Below are 22738 nucleotides of genomic sequence, written 5' to 3' on the forward strand. Positions count from 1 at the left end.
AAAAGTTACTGTGTTAGTATTTTACGAACACATGTTTCAATGTGGTACTGGAAAGTTTTTCTGCAGACTAAAATTCCCATCAATCTGTATGATTTATTTCTTAAAGAAAATATTTTTATGTATTTTATGTTGCTTAATTTTTTATTTTTTACCATCTGAAGTCCATTCAAGTGCAAATGATCAGAAGAGTTAAAAAAAAAAAATTATTACCTCAGGAGAAGGTAGTTGAGTCACCGCTATGTCACCAATTGTTGAAGTAAGAAGTTTATCACCTAGAATAGTTAGTAAATATTCTGCCATCCTTTCTTGTTGCTTAGGGCTGCAGTGATTCTCCAAAGACAGCACAACTGGATAATCAGATGCCTAAAAAATAGAATTTAAAGTCTATTATGATTAAGAAATATAAAGAAGATCCCCAAAAATATATTGCTGAAGGCCCCTTAGTAATTCATATTTTCCTTGTATTTGCAAAATGTTTCAAACGTGTTTGTTTTTTTTTAGGTTAGTTACAGAATAGTAAAGCTCACAATACTTATGGAAAAGGGAAAGAATAGTTGAAATAGTAACTTAAACCCAAAGAAGAGAAAAAAAAAAAAATCATCCTCAGGAAGTTAAGAGAAGATAGAAACAAATCTACAGAGAGTAAAAAGAAAAAAAGCAATGCAAATTTTTTAAATAATGTTACAATATTTTCTTGGGACTCTATTCTTTACCCATCACAGTACTCAAGCGAGACATGGGAAATAAACTTCAGAGAATGCCTCAAAGGAGTCATGTCCTTTTCAATTATATAAATAATTTTCATAAGTCGTCAGCTAATGAATAAAATATTTGCTTGGGTAGGATCTAAACTGACAGTTTATAAAGGAAGAATCATTCTATGTTTATTCAATTTTTAACATTTTTTCACTGAGGATTTGCTGGTGACCACTATCAGAAGCACATATTTGTTTAGACTGAAAGGAACTATTATTTCTTGATATAATTTTATCATCTTTTTTTATAACTTATGCTTCTTAAATGAAGTCTACATTATACCTTTATACAATATACTATTTACTAGCAAACATAAGTGAGATTTATCTGACATCTGTTGAAGACCAGCTTAAATCTGGACAGACCATATATGTGCATGTATAAAAATCCATGTAAATGTGTGAACGTACATTATGCAAATTATATTAACAGTCTTGCAGGGCATCATTTCAGTAGAATTTGTCAGAAACCCTCAAAGAGACTAAGTACCAAAAAATCTCCAGCTTTTGCTCTTTTGCCAAAGATAGCCAGAAAGGACATTGCCTTAATGAATCATCTGACAAAAAGACCTGTATCACGTCTTGAAATTTAAAAAAAAAAAAAAAGTAGGCAATGAAAACAGAATAAATATTAAACTAAGTTCTAATCTAATATTTTCTCTATTTTGTGAAATCGAGCTTAGGATATAAGACAGTGTTAGCAACAGAAGAATAGGATATAAAGACGGAAAGTAAAACATTATATAGATTCTGAAATAGTTGTTCGGTTCATTTTCAGTCCTTGACTAAATGACTGTAGGTAAGAATTCCATCTAAGAAACTGCAAAATTAATAAACAGATTGTACAGTTTTCCTGTAATTCATTTTAGTAATGTTCATTCTATAAAGACTGTCTCAATTTTGTGGTTTTTTTTTTACCTCTGAGAATCTCAAGATAACAGTATATTTGCAGGCTTTGTTAAAACATTGTAGCATTTTAACTAACGTATATATACCTACCGCAAAAGCATACTTGTCTACTGCGTGAATTACAGAACAAAATGTAAGTTTGCTTGTTAAGGTGTGACCATGATACACAACAGGATCATTGTTTGAGCCATCCCAGCAGTCAATTTCCAGACAACGACATCCTTTTAACAGAGCACTTTGAAAGAACAAAGGAAATAATTTACAGTTAAAAGGAAAACACCTCATTTCTTTTTATGTCACTATATTTCTGCCTACAAGCACATAAAATACAAAAATACTAGTCTATAATCGTAACTGATAAATCCTAGGAAATTATAAAGATATGAGACCAAGCTCTATTTTCTGCTGTTCATCTTAGGCATATTAGGTAATAAAATTTATTAGTGTACTAAGGAGGAAGATAGATTATATGAATATCCTTCATTAAGAGACTGAAAAAGAGAGTCAACATTTTAAAGTAAAGACTTCAGAATGTTGGTAAATGCATGCTTAGAATAGAATAAGAAATACTTGAGAGCACTTTTTTTTGTTATTACTATTCCATGATGTGTCTGAAAGTTTGAGAGTTGTCATACTTAAAAGGATTAGTATATTACCATCACACATAAAGAATCAGGATCTGCTTCTTTTTATATTCTTTAACTGTTTTCCCTCAGACTTCATTTCTAAGAGATAGGGCTGAAGTTTCCCGGATGACTTAAATTTACTGCTTCAATTTATAGTAGGTTAATTGTTCCCCTTAAATCACTTAGGTTTCTAACATTTGCCTTGCTACTATGTAGGTAGCTCCAAAAGTAATGCCTCCTATTTATTTCCGTGGAAGTTATGACAAAGAATACAAACACACTATCTGATAGGGCAAATTCTCAACTGTTAAACATGATTTTTTCAGCATAGACACCATCATTTGCTGTGCATTTTTGCTACTGATGAACAACAGCCTGCATGCCACACTTGTAAAAATCTGCACCAGCAGATGTTTCAAAGCTGCTGCTAGCAAAATGTTGCCCACATAATCAATCTTCCATTGGTTCAAATAGATGGCAGTCAGAAGGTGCCAAATCCAGACTATACGATGGGTATAGTAGGATAGACCACTAAGATTGACAACACAATGATCTTCCAACTGGTATGGAGCCTACCATTATCATCTTGCAAGAGAAAGATTAACTTCTTCTCTAGCCTGACTCTAGAAGTCCAGGCCATCATCTCTGTCAACATTCTGGTGTGGTGGTCAGAACTGATGGTTACTCCAGTTTCCAGGAATTCCCAAAGAATCACTCCTTTCCTATCCCAAAAATCAGTGTATACCACTTTAGCCACTGAACTTTAACTTTTTCTTCAATTGAGAAATCACATGTTGCCACTTCACAGACTGCTGTTTTGACTCTGGCTCACAGTGCTCTCATCATCAGTAATACCTTGTATTTGTTCAGTAGGTCCTGACAAACTTGTATATGGTCTTCTTTTCGTTCCTGTGTGAGCATTCATGGGAACCATCTGGCACAAACTGCGGTATTCCAACATTGCCATCATCATTTCCTACACCTTGAAGCCAATACTCAGCTTCATACACAGTTCCCTGGTCGTAATCAGAAGATTGGCGCAAATGAGCTGATTGAGGTGCTCTTCATTTTGTGATGTGACAGATGTGCATGGCCATCCAGAAATGGCTTGTCTTTCACGTCACTGCTGCCACTGCTGAAAAGCAAGCGTCACACAGCTCTTCACTGTGCTCACATCCACTTTTTGATCTCCATAATCGTTCAGGAAGCATCTATGAATGTCAGTGGGTGTCATTTTTTCTGCATGGAGGAATTGAATGACACACCTTTGCTTCATATGCTCATCCATTTCAGGCACCGTTTTGTCAGATTGCCCTTCTGCTGCCATCTGTCACCTGACAGCAAATTGTGACAGCCTTTGTAATTAAGCATTTCTTGAACCTCTGTGCTTGGAAAGATCCTGGAGAAGATCCTTCTAGTTACCATGTTAAGGCACATACTAGATGAAGAAGTTCTCTGAGACAGTCAGCATGGCTTCACCAAGGGCAGATCTTGCCTGATCTGGTGGCTTTCTATGATGGAGTGACAGCATTGGTGAACAAAGGATAGATGTCATCAATGTGGACTTCTGCAAAGCCTTTGATCCCTCACCATATCCTTCTCTCTAAATTGGAGATATAGAGATTTGCAAGATGGGTGTTCAATGGATTAAAGAACTGGTTGACTGTTCACAGCCAAAGGGTTGTGATCAATGGTTCTGTGTCAAGGTGGAAGCTGATCACAAGTGATGTCCCCCAAGGGTCAGCCTTGGGACCAGTGCTCTTCAACGTCTTTATCAATGACATAGACAATGGAATCGAGTGCACAATCTGCAAGTTTGCAGATGACACCAAGCTGTTCGGTGCAATACACTGGAGGGAAGGGAAGCAATCCATAGGGAGCTAGATAGGCTGGAGAAGAGGGCCCATGTGAACATAAAGAGGTTCAACAAGATCAAGTGCAGGGCGTTACACTTGGGCTGGGGTAATCCCAGGTATTTATACAGACTGTGAGAAGGCTTCCTTGAGAGCAGCCCTGTTGAGAAGGACTTGGGGGTCCTGGTGGATGAGAAGCTGGACATGAGCCACCAGTGTGTACTTGCAGCCTGGAAGACCAACTATGTTCTGGGCTGCATTAAAAAAAGGGGCAGTCAGCAGGGAAAAGGAGGTGATTGTCTCCCTCTAGGTCTTGTGAGTCCCTATCTGGAGTACTGCCTTCAGGTCTGGGACCTTCAGCACAGAAAGATGCAGAACTCTTGGAGCGGGTCCAGAGGAGGGCCACTAAGATGATCAGAGGGCTGGAGCACCTCTCCTATGAAGAAAGGTCAAGGGAACTGGGCTTGTTTACCTTGGAGAAGAGAAGGCTCCAGAGAGACCTCATTGTGGCCTTCCAGTACTTGAAGGGAGCGTATCAACAGGAGGGGGAACAGCTGTTGACATGAATGGATAGTGATAGGACAAGGGGGAATGGTTTTAAACTGAGACAGGGGAGGTTTAGGTTAGATATTAGGAGGAAGTTTTTTACACAGAGGGTGGTGACGCACTGGAACAGGTTGTCCAGAGAGGTTGTGGATGCCCCATCCCTGGAGGCATTCAAGGCCAGGCTGGATGTGGCTCTGGGCAGCCTGGTCTGGTGGTTGGCAACCCTGTACATAGCAGGGGGGTTGAAACTCAATGATTATTGTGGTCCTTTTGAACCTGGCCATTCTATGATTCTGTGATTCTGTGATACTATGAACATTTTACCTTAGTTTATTCTGTCCTTTAAGTCCTGTCCTTTAAATGTTAACCATATCTTAAAGATGCATCTAGACAGATATTTTCTAATATTTTTAATACCCATAGAAAAACAGGAAGTGAAAAGGTTTTATATCATGTTTACAATTATTTTAAGCAACACAGTTTTTACCTTATATAATTTTAAATTCTGCTAGAAATAGATGTGATGATTGCAAGCCATTCAAGAATATCTAGAGAGCAACCAAACAAAAAATTTCATAGGACTTCTAATTATCCCAGCCAAAATCATGACAAATATAAAAGCCTTTTTCTCCAACTTCTTATTTCTGCTAAATTGTTTCCTTCTGCTCTTGGAGTCATATGCTGCACAACTGAACAGTTTCTTCTCTCTCTTGCTACTATAATGCCCACATAAGACCTTTGTCCCATTTCGTTGCTATTTCCAAATTGACTGCATTGCAATACACACTAATCACAGATAACCTTAACACACAGCTACATAGTGTGCACTTATGTCCTGTATACTGATCAGAACTGAGTTGGCCCAGGAATTTTATGTTTATTTGTAATTTTTTGTGGTATGTTGAGAATAAAAACTGATTAAATCATATACTGTGCTGCATGCTATAGATTTATTTTGCTATGAAGAGGATGTTATGTGCTGTAAGTGAAACAATGCATTATTTCCAGTCTATGATCAAGTGGTTCGGTAAATATATTTAAAAGATTACACACAAAATAAGACTCTTGTTTTCCACTTTCATCCACAATGGCTATTGACAAAAGCATTACCTGTGAGTTACTTTTGAAAAGCCAAAGAATGTTTACAATATTGGTTAAAAACAAACAAACAAAAAAACCCCTACATCTGAATACCTGATATATCCATTTAAATCGCTGGGTCCTATTAGCTGGTCAGATACCAAGTAGGTATTGTGAGAAGATGAAATAAAATAGTCACATAACGGGTGGTTCATATCTTGGTAGACGGTCCGGTGCTCTTTTTTGAATACTGTACAATCTTCTGAACTCATGTACCTTATAAACCCTTCAAATGACAATTGTCTTCTTTTCCTAACTGTTCAAAAAAAGAAAAAAAGAAAGGAAAAAAATCTGGTGTGAAGCTAAGCTGATAGTTATATCTGTGTATTTTTCATAGTTTTTAGTAAGTAATTCAGAACATTGCTAAATGTTTTACAGCCCAACACTTCTCTGCAATTTTAAAATTCACAAAAAGCAATATGAACACAAATGTCAGATGTGCACACTTCTGGTGTTGATGTGATTCTAAATTATGAGAGTAAATTAGTGTGTTCTTATGTTTTTGTACTTCTGTGGAATTTAGAAAAAAAGTTTGCAACAGTCCTAAGTAAATATAAAATGAAATATTTGTTATTGTTTAGTTTTGGAAAGTAACATGCTAGTCAGTGCACTAATAGATTTTTTTCTCAGTAGAAAATAATGGAATTTTTCTTTAAAATGTCATTCATAATCTTGCAGAAACTATGATTCTTAACATCAAGCATCTTAAATGGCGGAAAATCGCAAATAGCTAATGACAAAATGATGTTTTGTTTGGAAGTATTTGAAATAAAAAACATCATCTTAACAATATAAATTACTGCCCACAAAGATGAATTTGAAATCAAGCTTATTATATTATTGCATCTATAACAAATCATGCTAATTGCCTTCATACCAGTGATAGTCATCCCATTTATTTTGCTATTTAACTGAATTAATGACAAACAGATCCATTTTACTGCCAACTGTTTCTCTAATGTCATGCTTCAAATGTAACTCCTTTGCAAGTGATATAATCTCAAATGTCAGTTTTGATTCAAAACACAACCTAGTTTGAATTAGTCAGGGATTTTTTCCCAGTTCTGACTGCGAAATAACCTTATTTTTGTCACCATAGTTGGATAGTGATTCTTAATCAATAATTAATCAGACAGTACTTTATGCTAACAATAACATTGGGTTTTCAAGTTTCTTCACTATTTTTTATATTATTTTGGTTACTCTTGTCATAAATAAATAAAAGATGGTTGTAGTTTTTTCTTGAAGAGAACATATGTTTACATAAATGCACTCATTAATATAATCCCTTTAAATTAAAAACATTACTTTGTAAGGTAAATATGTATTACTTTGATAGCCAGCATATAAGTTCCTTGGCTTCAAAGTTCATTTCATTTCTCTCATCATTGGACAAAAAATATATGTATTTTTATATAGCTTATTACAAAATCTTGCATTACATTCATTTACAGCTCTTTTCTCAGGGATCTATAGCTGTTACCTTTTACCTGCATACAACTGAAGTCCTGTTGCTGGAGAGCAATCAAAATTCATTGCAACTTTGTAAATCGAAATTGGGAAGCAGTAAAAAAGTGACTTTGCACTAACAGTTCTGTAAGTATATATGCAAAAGAGCATCACGTGATCATGAGCAGCATGGCATCTGCTAAAATAACTTTTCAGAGAAGACCTCTTGTTTAGTAAAAAAGGTCACAGTTTTTTAGAGTCTAAGATAGAAGAAGGCTTAAATTGTTATTCCTACTGTTAGTTCATACCATTAGCTCATAACTCTCTCACCAGTGAAGGAAACCTACTGGGTTTCATTACAACCCACTCTTACCTTTGTCTGATGAAGATACCAAAATTGGTTAAGAACGCAAGTGCAATGCTTTTTAAGTTCTGATAAATAGCACAGCCATACTATTTTCTGGTCATTTACAGATACTTTCTTTTTCTATGTTAAAAGAAATGGGAATACATCTTCATAAACTTTCCACAGGGAATAGATGCTTTCATCAAGGCCTTATGCATCTCCCTCGAGGAATCTCAATCTTTTTCTCCATTAGCAGTAGTTAATAAACACATATCCATTTGGTGTAGAAATAAAAAGCAAAAGCAAGGGAAGATTTCTGTCTTCTTGTAGCTCCTTCTTGTTTACAAAGTTCAGTGCTTTTTTCTTGCCTTCCCTTTTCAGATAGACTGAAACACAATTTATTGCTAATATTCTTTTTTTCCAGTGATAACCGTTGTAAAAATTAGTTTGTTTTTCTCTTGTTGTCAGCCCAATTTAGGCAAATTTCCACACTGCCATATAGAAAAATACAGATATATCACAGGAATTATGGCCAGTGCATGATTTTTTGAAAGACATATTATATGCCTATATTTTTTAGAGTTCATCTCCTTCTACTTTCTTAATTTACAACTTTTTTGTGGAAAGAAATAATGAAATTAAGCTTTCATAAAAATGTTGGACAAATCTGTCTAAAATATTGTATTTATATAAGTGGAGTGTAGGTGGCACATACAAACACACCTAAGGAGCTTATAGCCTAAATTTTTTTTTAATTAATAAATACAGTCCAGATTACTTAAATTCTTAATCTGACAAATGTACCAATGTCTCAATGATCAAATCCATGCAAATATTTAATTTTGAGAAACAAATTAAAAAAAAAAAAAAACTATACTAAACTTAAGAAAGATAATGGCCATTTGGTTGGCAGAACATGGTTTCTTTAATATCACTTAATGAGTTAAGACTTCTATATGAAATTAGTAACAGAATGGAGAGATGTCTGAATGTTTGTGTGCAACAAAACTGACATTTCTATGTTAGTAAGAATAACTGTCAGATGATTCACATATTCACCATTTCTATGATCACTTTCATAAATGAGACCTTCAGTCAAAAATGCAAACTTTAGCATAGACACACACACAAATCTGTTAAAGCAGCATTTTGTCATTAGAAATTTAAATTGTATAATAAAAATGGAAGAGCAGTGTATTCTGTACTGTTTCTGAACAAAATGCAGCATCTGCAGACAGCTAATTTAGAGTTATGTCACTCAATGACATTGAAAAGTTGTCTCTCTGTGGACGCAAGTGTTAACGATGGACCAAATGTTAACAATTGACTTATCAATGCAGTATATATCTAGTCACTGCTTTTATCATCATCGTGACATACCAGTGCTACTAAGTTTATCAGATAATGGTTGTTACTATTAGCAAACCAGTCAATCTTGTGTCAAAATCTGCCCTTTTCTCTTTTTGTAAAATACAGGACAAGGCTGGCAGATGAGTCTAACAGATTATCTTGATGAGGAATATACTACATCAAATTCAGAATGACAGTTGCACAAAACGGTATATCACGACACCATATGAATCAACTATCATGTCAATCATATCTGGAGCTTTCTACTAAACATGTTTGAGTGGGAGTATTTGTCCAGTCAAAGCAGCATGAACAAGACAGCTATTATTTCACTCAGCAGTACTATTTCCAATAACAGGATAAACAATTTTCTCACAGATGAGGAAAAATGAAAATTTGGCTTAAATCTCTAACGTAAACCAGAAATTTAAATATATATATATATATACATATATATATACATATATATATAACTGTGTTTACTGAGTAAAGATTCTTGTTCTTTTAACCACTTTATAGCTATTAACTTTCTGATCAGATCATTCAAAACAAACTTTTAAGCTGGTAACTTACGTAATTACTTAGGAAAGACTGATTTTCAGAAAGAGTAGGATATATTTAATAAAATCTGTGCTAATTTGAAAGGTAGCCTCTAAAATTAATGACGTAAGGAAGATTTTGTAGCTATCACAGGGCAATGAGTGACTTAGTGAAACATCAAATGCCTTTTCCTTCTGGTTGAAAGTGTGATGCAGTTTTTCCCACAACAGGAATGATCAGCATAGACATTGCAGAGTTCTTATCTCAAAAGAAAGCTTTTCTCCTTCTTGAATTTATTGCTATTTTTTTCAGTTTTCCTTACTTGGTATGAAACAACGGGAACCAAAGGAAACAAATACTGGTAATACTCATATCATTAATATTCATCTTCCTCTGAACAAAGAAAGTTTCCAACAAATTGTATTTAGGTTTGATTTCCTTTTTTCAGCTTAGTAGCAAATTTTGTCTCTTGTCATGTTCAGAGAAATAGCAGAAATGCAACAGCACAACTTGAAGCAGCCATCAGCAGCTGAAATATCTGCATGTTATAGACTTAACAAATCACTCATCTCACATTTCTACTGATTCAGAAAGGACGAATATACTGCAAAGTATTACTGATATCTGGAAGAACCCAGCTTGAGTATCAGATTCCAGTCTGAATTATCAGTTCTAGCTGCTTAGATAGCTTCCTTCCATTGCACCACAAGAAGTGTCATGGATTTGCTGGGCAATATTAGAAGCGAAATAGCGTGGGGAAAAAAAAAATAGTTTGGGTATGCAGAAATGGTGTTAGGGAAGCTAAAATACAACTTAATTTGAAACTGGCTTGGAAGTTCAGTGGAAACATGAAGGCTTTTACCACTGCATTGCCCATGTTTTTAAAAAGAATATGTGGGCCAACTGTTGAATGGGGCAGGTGGCTTTGCTGACATACTCCAAGTCTGTCAGCATGGTTTAAATTCACCACATTTGCAAGACTGCTTTAATGCATCCCTGAAATTCTTATCAATGATACCCAGCTGACAGCAAACCAGAGTGTAACTGTTCAAGATTTCAGCCTTACTTAGTAAAGACAAAGAGATATAACCTTACTAGAATTTGTTTTCTTCTGTGAAATCACTGTATTAGATCACTTCTACAGTGAAACTTTCTGCCACATAACACTCAAATGCAGATAGCTTGCTAACAAAACACTATTTGTATTTTTTATCTTCATAGTTCAGCACTTGTATTCCTCTAATTAATTAAACAAAGTGATTATCGCTAAAGAGTCAGTCTGGCTTCTTAGTAATGCTCATTGACATGTTTCAGTGGGTATTAAAAAAATTTAGTGTGGGTTCCCTACTCTACGAAAAATTGCATTTTATTTGAAGCAATCTACAACTAGATTCTGGACCAGTCTGTTGCAACAAGGGGTAAGAATGACTGAGCTGGTCATGTCCTGTGGCTGAGTAAATTTACTGTGCTTTACTAAGAGTTTCTAATATTATAATATTTATAATATTCAAATACCTGAATTGCAAAAAAACAAAAACAAAAACAAAATAAATATTTGATACATGTGCTTACAAATGATATTATACAACAGACATAATATTCTTGCTTACACTACTTTTTTAAAAAATGTCCAGTTTGCATAGTCAGGTGAGTATTCAGCAGTATAAACCGTCTATGAAAAGCACAAAAAGTAAGAGCTAGAAACCAAATTCTTCAACTATGCATACCTTCATCAATGGGTTCATACTTCAAAATAACTTCTAAGGCAGTTGTTTCAGCATCTTCAGTTTTAAATTGTTCTTTTTTGAGAAATTCAGTGAGCTCGGTGTCAGCAAGATATTTGCGGTTTTGAGAGTAAGCACAGAAAATTTCATGAAATTCATTTCTGTGTACAATAGCTCGATAAATTGCTCTGAAGTCTTCCATGTTAATAGTATGTATCTTCCGCTTGTCGACTGTTTTCTGAAAACAAAAATCAAAACAGTCAACACAAAGATATACAATAATATAAAGATACAGATAAACCAATCTATTATAATATTAAAAGAACTGCAACAATAGAGAAAGCTTAGGGCAACAGTGGCTACAACACGTTATCAAATTATATTCTTTTATTTGCAACGTTTAGATTTATCTTTCTGTGTTAAAAGTGTTTTGTACAAATAAAAAGGTATCATATGACATAGCATCTAAGTAACTAAAAGAAATTCATATATATTACATCCAATATTAAAATATAAATCTGCATTAAAATACTATGCATTACAATAAATATGCAGCATAGAAAATGTTGTGAAAAATATGCTTAATATAATACCCTTCTCACAGCAAATTGAACCAAATTGTAAGTACAGTATTTTAAATTTACATACAACATACATCAAGTTGTGAACTGAAAAATAAGAACCAAATTTTCACGTTATCTATCGTTTAAAAATTTATACCAAAATATGTAGCTGTGCAAAATGCATTTACATCAGTCTAGCTTGCATGTGTTAAATTTGTTATTGTTAAATTAAGACAAACTTTGGAAATTTACTCAAAAAAGTAGCCACAAAATCAGATACAAATTTATTTTTTTAACCACTGTAGGCTAATTAAAATTTTTAAATTTTGGCTCCTTCAGATGAGACTACCAAGGAGGTTGGATTTCACCACCTAATATGATTTGCAGAGCCTCCCCAAAAGTGTCCATAAATAAAAGATGTCAAGTTGGAACTCTGGTTACTGTTTGATGAAAGATTCTGATTACTACTGATTAGACTAGTTTTGAAGAGACACCATAGAATCTAAAGGCCCAATGCTACATTGCCAGTTTTTTCCTATGCAGTAGAGTTCCCACTGAGAGATGGCTGTGCAAGTACAACAACAAAGAAGAACACAATACAAGCTAAAAAGAAAATTTCAAAAATTTTACGTAACAATAGTGGAGTATTTGCTTTGAGTTTGTAAAAAAAAAAAGTAACAATCACTTAATGAAACTAAGCAGTAAGATAATAATTCAGTAGGAAATTAACAATATGCTTTTTATTACTGCCTGAAAAATCCCAAGTCTTGGGTTGATATCATTCAACTATTTTTTTAACATCTTTAAGGAAATTGCAAATTTACTCATAACTGTTAATCAGAAAAAGGAAATACCAACTCATTTAGAAATTAAGCATCCATGAGGACTCAGGAGACCTTCTCCCAGCTACTGGCACAAAGTGAAAAACTAGCCAGAAAATTAAATTTTCTATTTCGTTGTCCTTTTCTGAAATGTAGATAACTACACTACCCAGGGGTATTTTTGAAATTAAAGTTATGAAAATCTCATCAAAATGTTAAAAAAAAAGATAGTTATAAAATTTTTATTGGCAGATTTTTATTATTATTATTATTTTCATTAAGGCACATCCATCTTTTCAGAAAAAAAAGTATCTTGACAAACATTTAGTTCTGAGAAGTATATTAAAATTTATCATTCGTTTAAAATCTTTATGTTCATAATTCTGATATCGCCCAAAGGAGCATTTCAGTAAAGTGAATGTAAAGAGAATATAAAACAAAGTAAATTGTCCTTTAAAAACTATGTTTCTTACAAAATAGATTTTTGTTATGGATAGTCATTTGATTATCAATGTGTAGTTAGTGAATATAATGGCAGAAAAAGTTCCTTCCAGATTTTGCATTTTACATCCTGTTAGAATGATGAACAATTTGAGTTCCAAAATTATTAAAAATAGCCAAATATCTCAGAAAGTAAAGAATATCCAACAGCACTGCTAAGAACTACTAGATCAGGCTGTGAAATACATAATATGTTGAGTATACACTTTCGAGTATCTATAGCTAGATCAAGCTTATTCTAAGTGGATAACTTCCCCAAATAATTATTCTCCACCCACAGTTCATCAAATGTTTCAGATTTCAGAAATCAGAATTCAGTCAGAAATCAGGTGGATTTCTAATGGAAAATAACAGACAATTATGAGAAATAGTTTCAAGTTCTCATGAAATTCTCGAGTTTAGCAATTATCTCAATGCAGTGAAAAAATTCAAAAACCGTGGTTAGCATGGACTGCGCTCACACTGCTGTTTTCACCTGAGCTAGAGAGAACAACAAAACAAGATAGAATGAGGAAATATCAGTGTTTTCTATCTCCCTGCCTTCCCTGCAGTATGACAAGACCTAAAACTTTTGGAATTCCCAGTACTAATTCTCCTCTACCGAATCTGAACAGAATTAGAAAACCGATTACAAAACTATCACATAGAAATCATATGTATAAATAGTCACTGAGTTTCATTTCCTTAGCAAAACAGCTTTACCAAATGGCTATTTTGGTTTGGAAAAAAATGAGATAAAAGAAAAATCCATATAGTTTTTGATAAATTAATAGGATGGACTTGAAGAACATGAAATCCCAATGTGTCCAAAGACACTCAATTTTACAGTTTTTTCTCAGTGGGAATATATGATTACCCTATTATTAAGGCTTATTTCTAGCTGTTTGATTTTGCATACACAGAAAACCTGTGATCATTGCCATATATCAAGGCCACATCCCTCCCTAGGAGCGAGAGTGCTGTGGATGTATGGGATATTAAATCATATCTCTTAAGTGCTTCACAAGAGAGGTATGGTGGAAAACTGAGTAAGTGTTCTGGATTTACATTGACTTGAAGCTGGAACAGATCAGATACTTTCATATTGTTGATAACAATCTCTCTAATGCCTCTGAACAGCATTAGCCAGGCATGGCTGCACTCATTAGCTCAATCACAAAAGCAGCTCCATGAGATGAAGTCAGAATATTTACACTATTCTCCACTGAGGCCTTGTTACAATACAGTTGGGAATCAGGGCCTACATATTTGTTTATTTTTATTGCTCAACACCATTTTGATGGTAGAGATGGTAGTGAAGAGATGGTAGTGGTCACGCAACCACTCAGTTATCTGTTTTACACAGAAACAAAGGATCTGGATATGGCAAATTATTTGCTGATTTTGCGCACTGTATAAGCATGAAATTAATTTCACAAAATAAACTAAATTAAAAAAAAATTATTTAAAAGCACAGCTTGTATAATACCCTTATGTAACTGACCTTCTAAATGTATCTGATCGCTGAATCTACATATTCCTCACCTTGAAAACATGTTTCACATGGGCGAGATTAAAAGGCATGTGCAGTTTTTCAAGTAGTTTAATGGTGCTATCTAAATCAATCTTCCCATTCATGAAGTCATCCTGAATGATGTTCAAAAACCACGTACAAGAGACCAAGTTAAGGAAAAGTCTAACCTCTGCCACTATTTCAACAAGGTGAGACAATATTTTAAACCTAAAATGCTTGCATGTTTTTCTTCTCATAGTCAAACTCCCTTGTTTTGTGACTTCTGATAATACAGCAGTCTCTGAGGAGCACAGAAATACATTTGTGCTCTGCACTCAGTGAAACCTGGGGGCAAAGGGGACAGAAAAGAGCCAGAGAAAGACACAGGGAGAGTGTGCAGGAAGATGAAGGGTAGTCAGGGTGAAGAAAGGCCTTGAGGGAGAGAAGGGAGAAGCGGAGAGATAGAGGGGGACAGCAGGAAAAGGAGTGAGGCAGCAGTGAGGCACTTGCCCACCCTACTGGCCTAATCAGCCCAAGTTAGCGCACCCTGAGCAGACCATCCTGCAGACTCAGGTGTACTCTTGCACTTCAGCCTTGTGGTCCCATGCAGGCCCAAGCCTGGCCCAGGCCTCGGTGCAAGCTCACGTCAGGAAAAAGTTACACAGCGGCAGGTGTCACAGGGAAGAGGAGGAGGAGGATGGGGAAGAAGAGGAGGCAGAGCTGAGGGAGGTGGAGGAGGATATCTGTTCTCCTCCATGGTGGCTCCACGTTGCCAGCTCCTTTTTCTTCACTTTGACGGCATTGCTAGCATTTGGCAGGCCATCACCTCAGCATGCTCTGGCTCCCAGTGGAGCCTTTTTCCTCCCCTCACACCCCAGCTCCTCTGCTGGGGTTCCAGGACCCTATTTGCTCCTTCCCCACACAGGCATTAGCTCAAATGTGTGAGGTCACAAACTATGGAGCTCCGGAACACCAACACTTCTCCCCCTCCCCACTATCTTGTGGCTGTTCCATCAGCATCTCCTCCCCTCACCTGTCATCTTCCATCTTTCTCTTAGCGCTGACCCCAGTCATGAGTGTGGAGCAGGGACTGCGTGAGTCAGAGAAAGTGTCCCTCATTTGCGGACTGCTGCGCCAGTCCCCTCCAGGGGAGTTCAGGCAGGTTGTCCAAGATCTCTGTGATCTGCTCCAAGATGATGAGCTGGTGAAGCAGGAGGCTGCCCACGCTGGGGCCCGTCACAATAAGAACAACTTCACTCCCGTCTTTGTAAATGGGAACATTGTGCTACTGACTCAGTACAATGACTTAGGGGGAAACCGCTTCTTTTACCCTCAAGACAAATTCTCCTTTGAGTTTGACCATTTGAGTGGGATAACCACCAAAACCCATTTGCATAGAGTAATGCTAGATGAGGGGGAGCTGTGGAGAGGAGCCCTCCACAAGGGCTTGAATGCCTATGTGAACTGCCACTTTCCTGCAGGGAACTGCTGTGTGTTCAAAAAAAGCCTGGGGAAGAGGCAGATGCTAGTGGCCTGCATTGAGGCTCATCTGTACCAGCCCTCTAAACACTGGAACAGCCTTTGGAAATCTGACTGGACTTTTGCTCTGACTCCAGTTATGACCCGAGTTACAGGGATATTTCTTTTCCAGTTACACTACTTCAGAGATGCTAACCTCCATGTAACTGTCAACAAGTCTGTAAGCGAGTCTCTGCATGTGATAGACCGAAATCAGTTTGTCACAGATTTCGTGAAGTTCGTGAAAGCTGAAGACAACAAGATTCATACTGCCATTATGGAAAACATCCAGGCCTTGTCAGAGCATACATGGAGGAAAAATCTGCGAAGGAGACTCCCTATTACTCGTACTTTCATAAACTGGAATGAACTGTTGAACAATCAGCATCCGAAGACCAGTGCTTCCAGAAAAGAAGTACCTCCATGATTACTGAATTGCACTATTTGATCCAGAGGCTTACATAAATAAATAAATAACTGAAGGACAGAATGGGAATGCTTTCTAGTTGATTTATTTCTAAATTGCTCAGAAGAGTACAGAAGCTGTGATCAGTCAATCGACACTGTGAAATTAATTCACATCAATAGAGACAGAAGGTTATTTGCTCTCTGTTCTTGTTTTTTTTCATTAATGTACTTTTTAACTGCTACTAGAGGTAGTAGTAACGCTCACTGTCAAAGGCGGTATACTACTACAGATGAGTCAGTAAGTAAAATCTTACTTTCCATCATAATTTTCCTCAATATTAAATGTATTTGCTTATTTATATTACATGGAGAATTTGTAATAAGGAAATTAGTAAGATTGGTAAAGACATGGAGGTGTTATTACTAGATTTTTTTAGTACTACAGAAACCCAAGAAATTCAGCCTTCAAACTTTACTTGTGCATAACTGTACACACAAGAAACATGTGAACAGAGGCAGATCAGTACACAGAACAAGTAAATTTTTGTAGTCATTGCAGATGATAATACAAACTCTGAGTGTCTCCTATCACTCATTATAGACTAAAAAATACTATTTCTCCCAGTTTCCACTTTGTTATTATTACAAATGACAAAGGAATGTATGTAACTCACTTCAATTTTTTTCAGTGTAAAACAATAAAATACATCACGTATTGCTACCTATGGTGGTACTCAAACAACCAGTTATACCTATTCTGTAAAAGCTGCAATATAAAATAAAAGCTTCTACCTACAAAAGTTGCAACTATAAGAAAGTTAAACAAAAAGAGAGAGGACAATGATGCCAGAGTGTGGCGTAAGAAAAACAGAATGGAAAGTGAAGAACAGGACCAGAAAGTACATGGGGTACTTGTGGCTAACTAGCTCAGATAGCAAAAGTGACCACAACAGATTGTTAGCAGACAATTTCAAATTTAACAGCAAAACCTAGTTTACTGGGTATTTGTTACACCAGGTAGTTTGATTAGATTTTTTGTATAGGTAGAATGAGATTCACAAGAACATAGTAATATCTTGTCTTGTTTTCACACATTCATGTTGATACTTTGCTAACATGTTCATTACAATAAATTAAATGCCTACCATTTGCTCTTTTCTGTAAACACACCTTTTAATTACATTTATTAGAAACTTCAATTTGAAACAGTTAACACTAAAATTTCTAAAAATATTGAATGCTTAGGCAATATTCTTACAAATATTGTTTCAAATGTTAGCATAAGATTTTGCTTTTGTTCATAACTTCTGGTGGAAATTATGCTGTCAGATGGCTTGAGCATGCCCTGTAATCACTTGATTTAGGAGGTTCCTTATTGTATACATGAGGATATAATAATTAATTGCCCGGAGAATCCAATAACAAAAATGTGTCCAATCTAAAAGCATTATTCTACATCACTCTATGTTATGGATTATAAAGTGATATGCTCAATTTTTGTTTATAAGTATGCACATTTATAAAGCCTTATTGCAGAAGAGGGGGTCATACTGTTGGCAATATTTGAATGTAACTGAAATAAATATTTATACTTGAATTTCTTCAGATTTGCCTTGTCTGCAGTACATTTTACATCTGATTGTTCATCTTTATGCTCACTCAGCACAAAGATTTTGGGGAGTTTTGTGCTAATTCATGTGCAGAAAAGCATTTGTCATGTTTCCTTCCAGCAAGCAGAAAGCAGACTGCTGCCCTTGTAACAATGTCCCTTGACAGTACATGTTACAGACGCCCATTTGTTAGAGAACCTGCTCCATGTACACAAAGAGGGAGAAGGATGGAGCATGGAGACCATTTTCTGTGCTCCTTTGGTTCTTAACAGAATGCTACATTACCTATGGGTCATTATCTCTTCACCCCACAGCTGCTACTGAGATCCATCTAACAACAGTCCAACTCTTTTAATGCTCATGTTGTTGTTGGAGACTATTCCTTAATCAAACAGCTGTCTTTACATGTTATTTATTTAAATATGTGATTATTTCTTTACTGAAACTTTGAGTAATTTTATTTAACATGTTTTATGACTCAGGGCTGCTTTAGTGAAGATGGCCTGTTTTGTGTGCAATTCATGTATGCAGTACAGTACAGATGAATTTTTTATATCAAAAAACAGAAACGGACATATCACTAAAAATTCTGGATTGTGAAGAAAAATATTCTATTTAAACACATCTGATGCAAAATGAAGATTTTGCACCTGTACTCAGCTTGCTTTAGGCGGTTCCTTATCCATATACATCCGGATGTAATAATCGATTACCAAGAGAAACCAATAACAAAAGGATGTCTAATATAAAAAGCATCATTCTAAATAACTCTATATTAGTGATGATAAAATCATATGATCAATTTTTATTTATAGAAATTTTTAAAAATATTGAAATATTTTAAAACATTGAATAATATGTTTTAAATGTTGATCATAAAGTGACAGTAAGAAACCATGGAAATGACGGAATAGTTAAATGACATTCTGAATAGATACTCAGTTTCAAGATCTATTTCATATCAATCCTTGAATAAATACAAATATATTAATTTTGCAATATGCATTTCTGTTCTATATAATTAAATTCTCTCATTTGGAATGCACATTCCATATGATAAAAGTATAGCAAGGAATACAAGAATAAAAACACTTGATATTGTAGAACTGAGTTGTTTTCCCATCTTCCCTATCAATCTATCTTTTATTTTCATTACATTTTCTTTCCAACTTGAAATCTGTGAGTTCAAAATCTGCAAGAAAAGCTACTCACAGGGTTGGACTTTGAGCAGAGTAAAGGTTCTGATGTGGCTGAAAGTCCTTACTCATCTCATGCATGCATATGAAATGAATCCAGAAAACAGAAATACCGGGCATGTCCAACCCACAGCCCACAGGCTGTGTGCGACCAGCACAACTGAAAATGCAGCCCACCCCCTGCCCTGCACTATAAAAGTTGCTGCTCTTCTTCATGGGGTGTCCCTGGGCACACACCCCTCCGTCAGTAATAGGCAGACTGTGTGTGCGATATTAACACCTGACAGAAACCAAGGCATGGGGAGGGCAATGGCAAATAATTCTAAGCATTTTGATATGCTGGCTAATCATAGTGCTCTGAGCAGAGAATACTCAACTGTGCTTTCACTTTTGATAAAGGAATTTGAAAATAGGTTTCAAGATTAAAAAAATACATCGATTTATGGTTACAACACCATTTTCAGCAGATATAAATACATTACCTGCAAATTTTTGAATGCAACATACAGAGTTGCAATCAGATATTCAACTCAAAAATCTGACCATGTCCCTTTACCAGACTTTCATAGAATCATCGAATCATAGAATGTTTTGGGTTGGAAGGAACCTTTAAGTTACCTAGTTCCAACCCTTTGCTGCAGGCTGGAACACCTCCCACTAGACCTGGTTGCTCAAAGCCCCATCCAGCCTGGTACCTACAAAGATGTTAAACAGCGCTGGTCCCAGAACTGATCACTGAGGATTGCCTCTCATCACTGGTCTCCATTTGGACACTGAGACTTTGACCAGAACTGTCTCAATGCAACCAACCATCCAGCCAATTCCTTATCCAGAGAGTTGTCTATCCATCAAATCCGTTTTTCTCTGATTTGACAACCAGGATGTCGTGCGGGACAGTGTCAAACTGTCTGAGTAGATGATATCTGCTGCTCTTCCTTCATCCACTAATGCTATAACTCCATCATAAAAGGACATCAGTTTTGTCAGGCATGATTTGCCCTTGGTGAAGCCGTGTTGGTTACCACCAATAACCTCGTCTTTATTTTCTATGTGCCTTAGTAGGGCCTTCAGGAGGATCTGCTCCATGATCTTTCCAGGCACAGAGGTGAGACTGACTGGCCTGTAGTTCCCTGGATTTTTTTCTTTTCCTTTCTTGAAAATGGGGATTATGTTTCCCCTTCTCCGCCAGTAGGAACTTCATCTGACTGCCATGACCTTTCAAATATGATAAATTGGCAATCTGAACCACCTGTTCCCTCAGGACCCATAGATGGATCTCATCATTTCCCATATCATGCACCTGCAGGTTCTTTAGATGGTCTCACATCTGACCTTCACTTACAGCAGGCAGATCTTTCTTCTCCTATTTCTTACCTTTGCTTTCTGCATCTTAGGAGGTGTGGCTAGAGCCCTTGACGGTGAAAGTTTTCATAATCCCTGTCTTATTAGAGAGCAACATCCATCACTTCACAGTCACTCCTTACTTTTTGGCAGTATATACATTGGTGAACAACTGTTTTTAAGAATGAAGAATAAAATTTCATCAAAAAATCTCTGATGAACACCTTGAGACCTCACTAAGAATTGCAGCCACTTTCATCAAACCAGGCTGGTGTGTTAGTTTCACACAAAAAAATGGTCAAATATTCAAATAGACTTTGTGTGCATGTATGTTCCTTTTTTTAATGTTCTAAGAAAAATATTAAGAATTTAAATATGATGTTACTTATGTATTAGCAATAATGTATATTTTATGAAAACTGCTCTGAAAGTAATGCCTCTTGTTTTTATAGTGTTTGCCCACAATGTCAGAGACAGATACTGGTGGCAAGGCAGTATCTTCGTGCCATTATTCTGTTACATTTTGTTGCTATGTGTCAGATGGCAGCAGAGGAGAAGTCTGACAAAATGGTGTCTGACATGAAATTGCCTATGAAGCAAATTTGTGTCACTGAATTTCTCCATGCAGAAAAAATGGCATTCATTGACATTCATTGACACTTCCTGAATGTTTATGGAGACCGAACATTAGATGTGAGCACAGTGAGGCAGTGGGTGGTGCATCTCAGCAGTGGCAACAGCTGATCACCTCTGCTGTTGTAGATAATTATGAGCACAGCATGCAGGTTCTTGTCCATCGCTGGTGAAAACGTATATCTAATGATATTGACTATGTTGAAAAATAGTGTTTTCTATCTCAGAATTTGTTCTGTCATATAATGTTATTGTGCTCTTTGTATTTGTTGTAGTTTTCATGGAAATAAATAGGAAGCATTACTTTGAGAGCAACTTATATGGAGCCCAAGACATTTCCTATTCACTCACTGTGACCCAGGAAAGCCAAAAGGCTGGACATCCATGAAAAATACAATACTGACGCTGCCAGTTTTTCCTTCACATTATCGTAATAGGAAAGTTGAAATTTGAGGAAAAATACACATTATGAGAAAAAAGCTATGATGTGCAACTCCATTGAACATTTTACTGAACTTCTACATATATGCTTTTGTGACTCAAAGTATGTTTAAGATTCAGTTGCTACTTCTTATGATAATGGATTTTGTTGCTGCTTTTTTGGGGGGGAGGAATAATTCCAGTTCATGTTGTCTTTATCCCTAAAATTTCCCTTCATTTTTGTCTGCTTCTATGAAAACTATTCACAATCTTATGCTGCCTGTGAATCCTTCATTTTTTATGGGCATCAGTACTTGCTTTGTGCTTTCTGTTATTTTTAAGGTAAGTAAAACAAAAAATTGAAGTTGTCAAACTAACAAATTTCTTCTGCAGCCAGAAGTATAGCAAATCTGGCATCGGACCAATTTACGAGCATAGCTACCTACCTCTGAAAATTTGTTTTGTGCCTACAAAAATAGATTGTAATCATGTATCTTTATGTAATATACTGCTTTCTTTCTTGGCTTGTCTTTGTTATTGAGAGGCCATGGTTATTTTTCTCAAGGAAGATAATCACCTGTTCTATCAGTTCAGAACATTTAAACAATACAATGTAATTTTCCTTCAAAATAAAATGTGACTTTTATTTAAACTTCATTCCTCCAGTGAGGTTGGAGTGAAAGCCTCATTGGAATCATAAAGTTGTTACAGATGTACCTGAGCCAAATTGGCTCAAATTTTTTATTTTTGAAAATAATTGAGCATCTACTGTTAGTTGCTGCAGCAAAGTAAATTATCATCTTTATTACACCGGTAACATTAAAATTTCATTATCAGCTGCCAGCTGCATTAAAAGAACAAAATCAACTCATAATATTAGTATTTGAATTGAAGACTTAATGATCACATTGTAAAGTTTGCTTCATGTTTAGCTGGAACTGCATAAGGTGGAAAACCTATCAAAATGAGGACACTTAGCAAGGCAATCATTCCATCA

General features: G+C 35.8%; 2 protein-coding genes across 2 annotated transcripts; one reads left to right on the forward strand and one right to left on the reverse strand.

Moving 5' to 3' along the window:
* Positions 1–189: 189 nt before the first annotated feature.
* LOC100549451 (1-phosphatidylinositol 4,5-bisphosphate phosphodiesterase zeta-1) lies at positions 190–15442 on the reverse strand. The gene is made up of 6 exons (XM_019611522.1): positions 15359–15442; positions 14648–14771; positions 11242–11476; positions 5884–6085; positions 1755–1899; positions 190–363 (listed from the first exon to the last, which is right to left on the reverse strand). The coding sequence occupies exons 1-6, from the start codon at positions 15370–15372 to the stop codon at positions 190–192; spliced, it is 894 nt and encodes a 297-aa protein (XP_019467067.1). The 5' UTR covers positions 15373–15442.
* LOC100549604 (F-actin-capping protein subunit alpha-2) lies at positions 15425–16653 on the forward strand. Its single transcript, XM_003202494.4, has one exon. The coding sequence runs from the start codon at positions 15448–15450 to the stop codon at positions 16558–16560; it is 1113 nt and encodes a 370-aa protein (XP_003202542.2). The 5' UTR covers positions 15425–15447; the 3' UTR covers positions 16561–16653.
* Positions 16654–22738: the final 6085 nt, after the last annotated feature.

This window comes from Meleagris gallopavo, chromosome 1 (assembly GCF_000146605.3).
Source record: "Meleagris gallopavo isolate NT-WF06-2002-E0010 breed Aviagen turkey brand Nicholas breeding stock chromosome 1, Turkey_5.1, whole genome shotgun sequence".
NCBI classification, from domain to species: Eukaryota; Metazoa; Chordata; class Aves; order Galliformes; family Phasianidae; genus Meleagris; species Meleagris gallopavo.

What these genes read in the sequence shown, in the direction of transcription:
- LOC100549451 (XM_019611522.1), bottom strand. An exon ending in ATGTGAAACATGTTTTCAAG is followed by an intron (nt 11,477 to 14,647) that starts GTGAGGAATATG and finishes TTTTGTTTTCAG; the next exon opens with AAAACAGTCGACAAGCGGAA. An exon ending in GTATGAACCCATTGATGAAG is followed by an intron (nt 6,086 to 11,241) that starts GTATGCATAGTT and finishes TTTTTTGAACAG; the next exon opens with TTAGGAAAAGAAGACAATTG.
- LOC100549604 (XM_003202494.4), top strand. Translation starts at nt 15,448, where the DNA reads ATGCTCTGGCTCCCAGTGGAGCCTTTTTCCTCCCCTCACACCCCAGCT.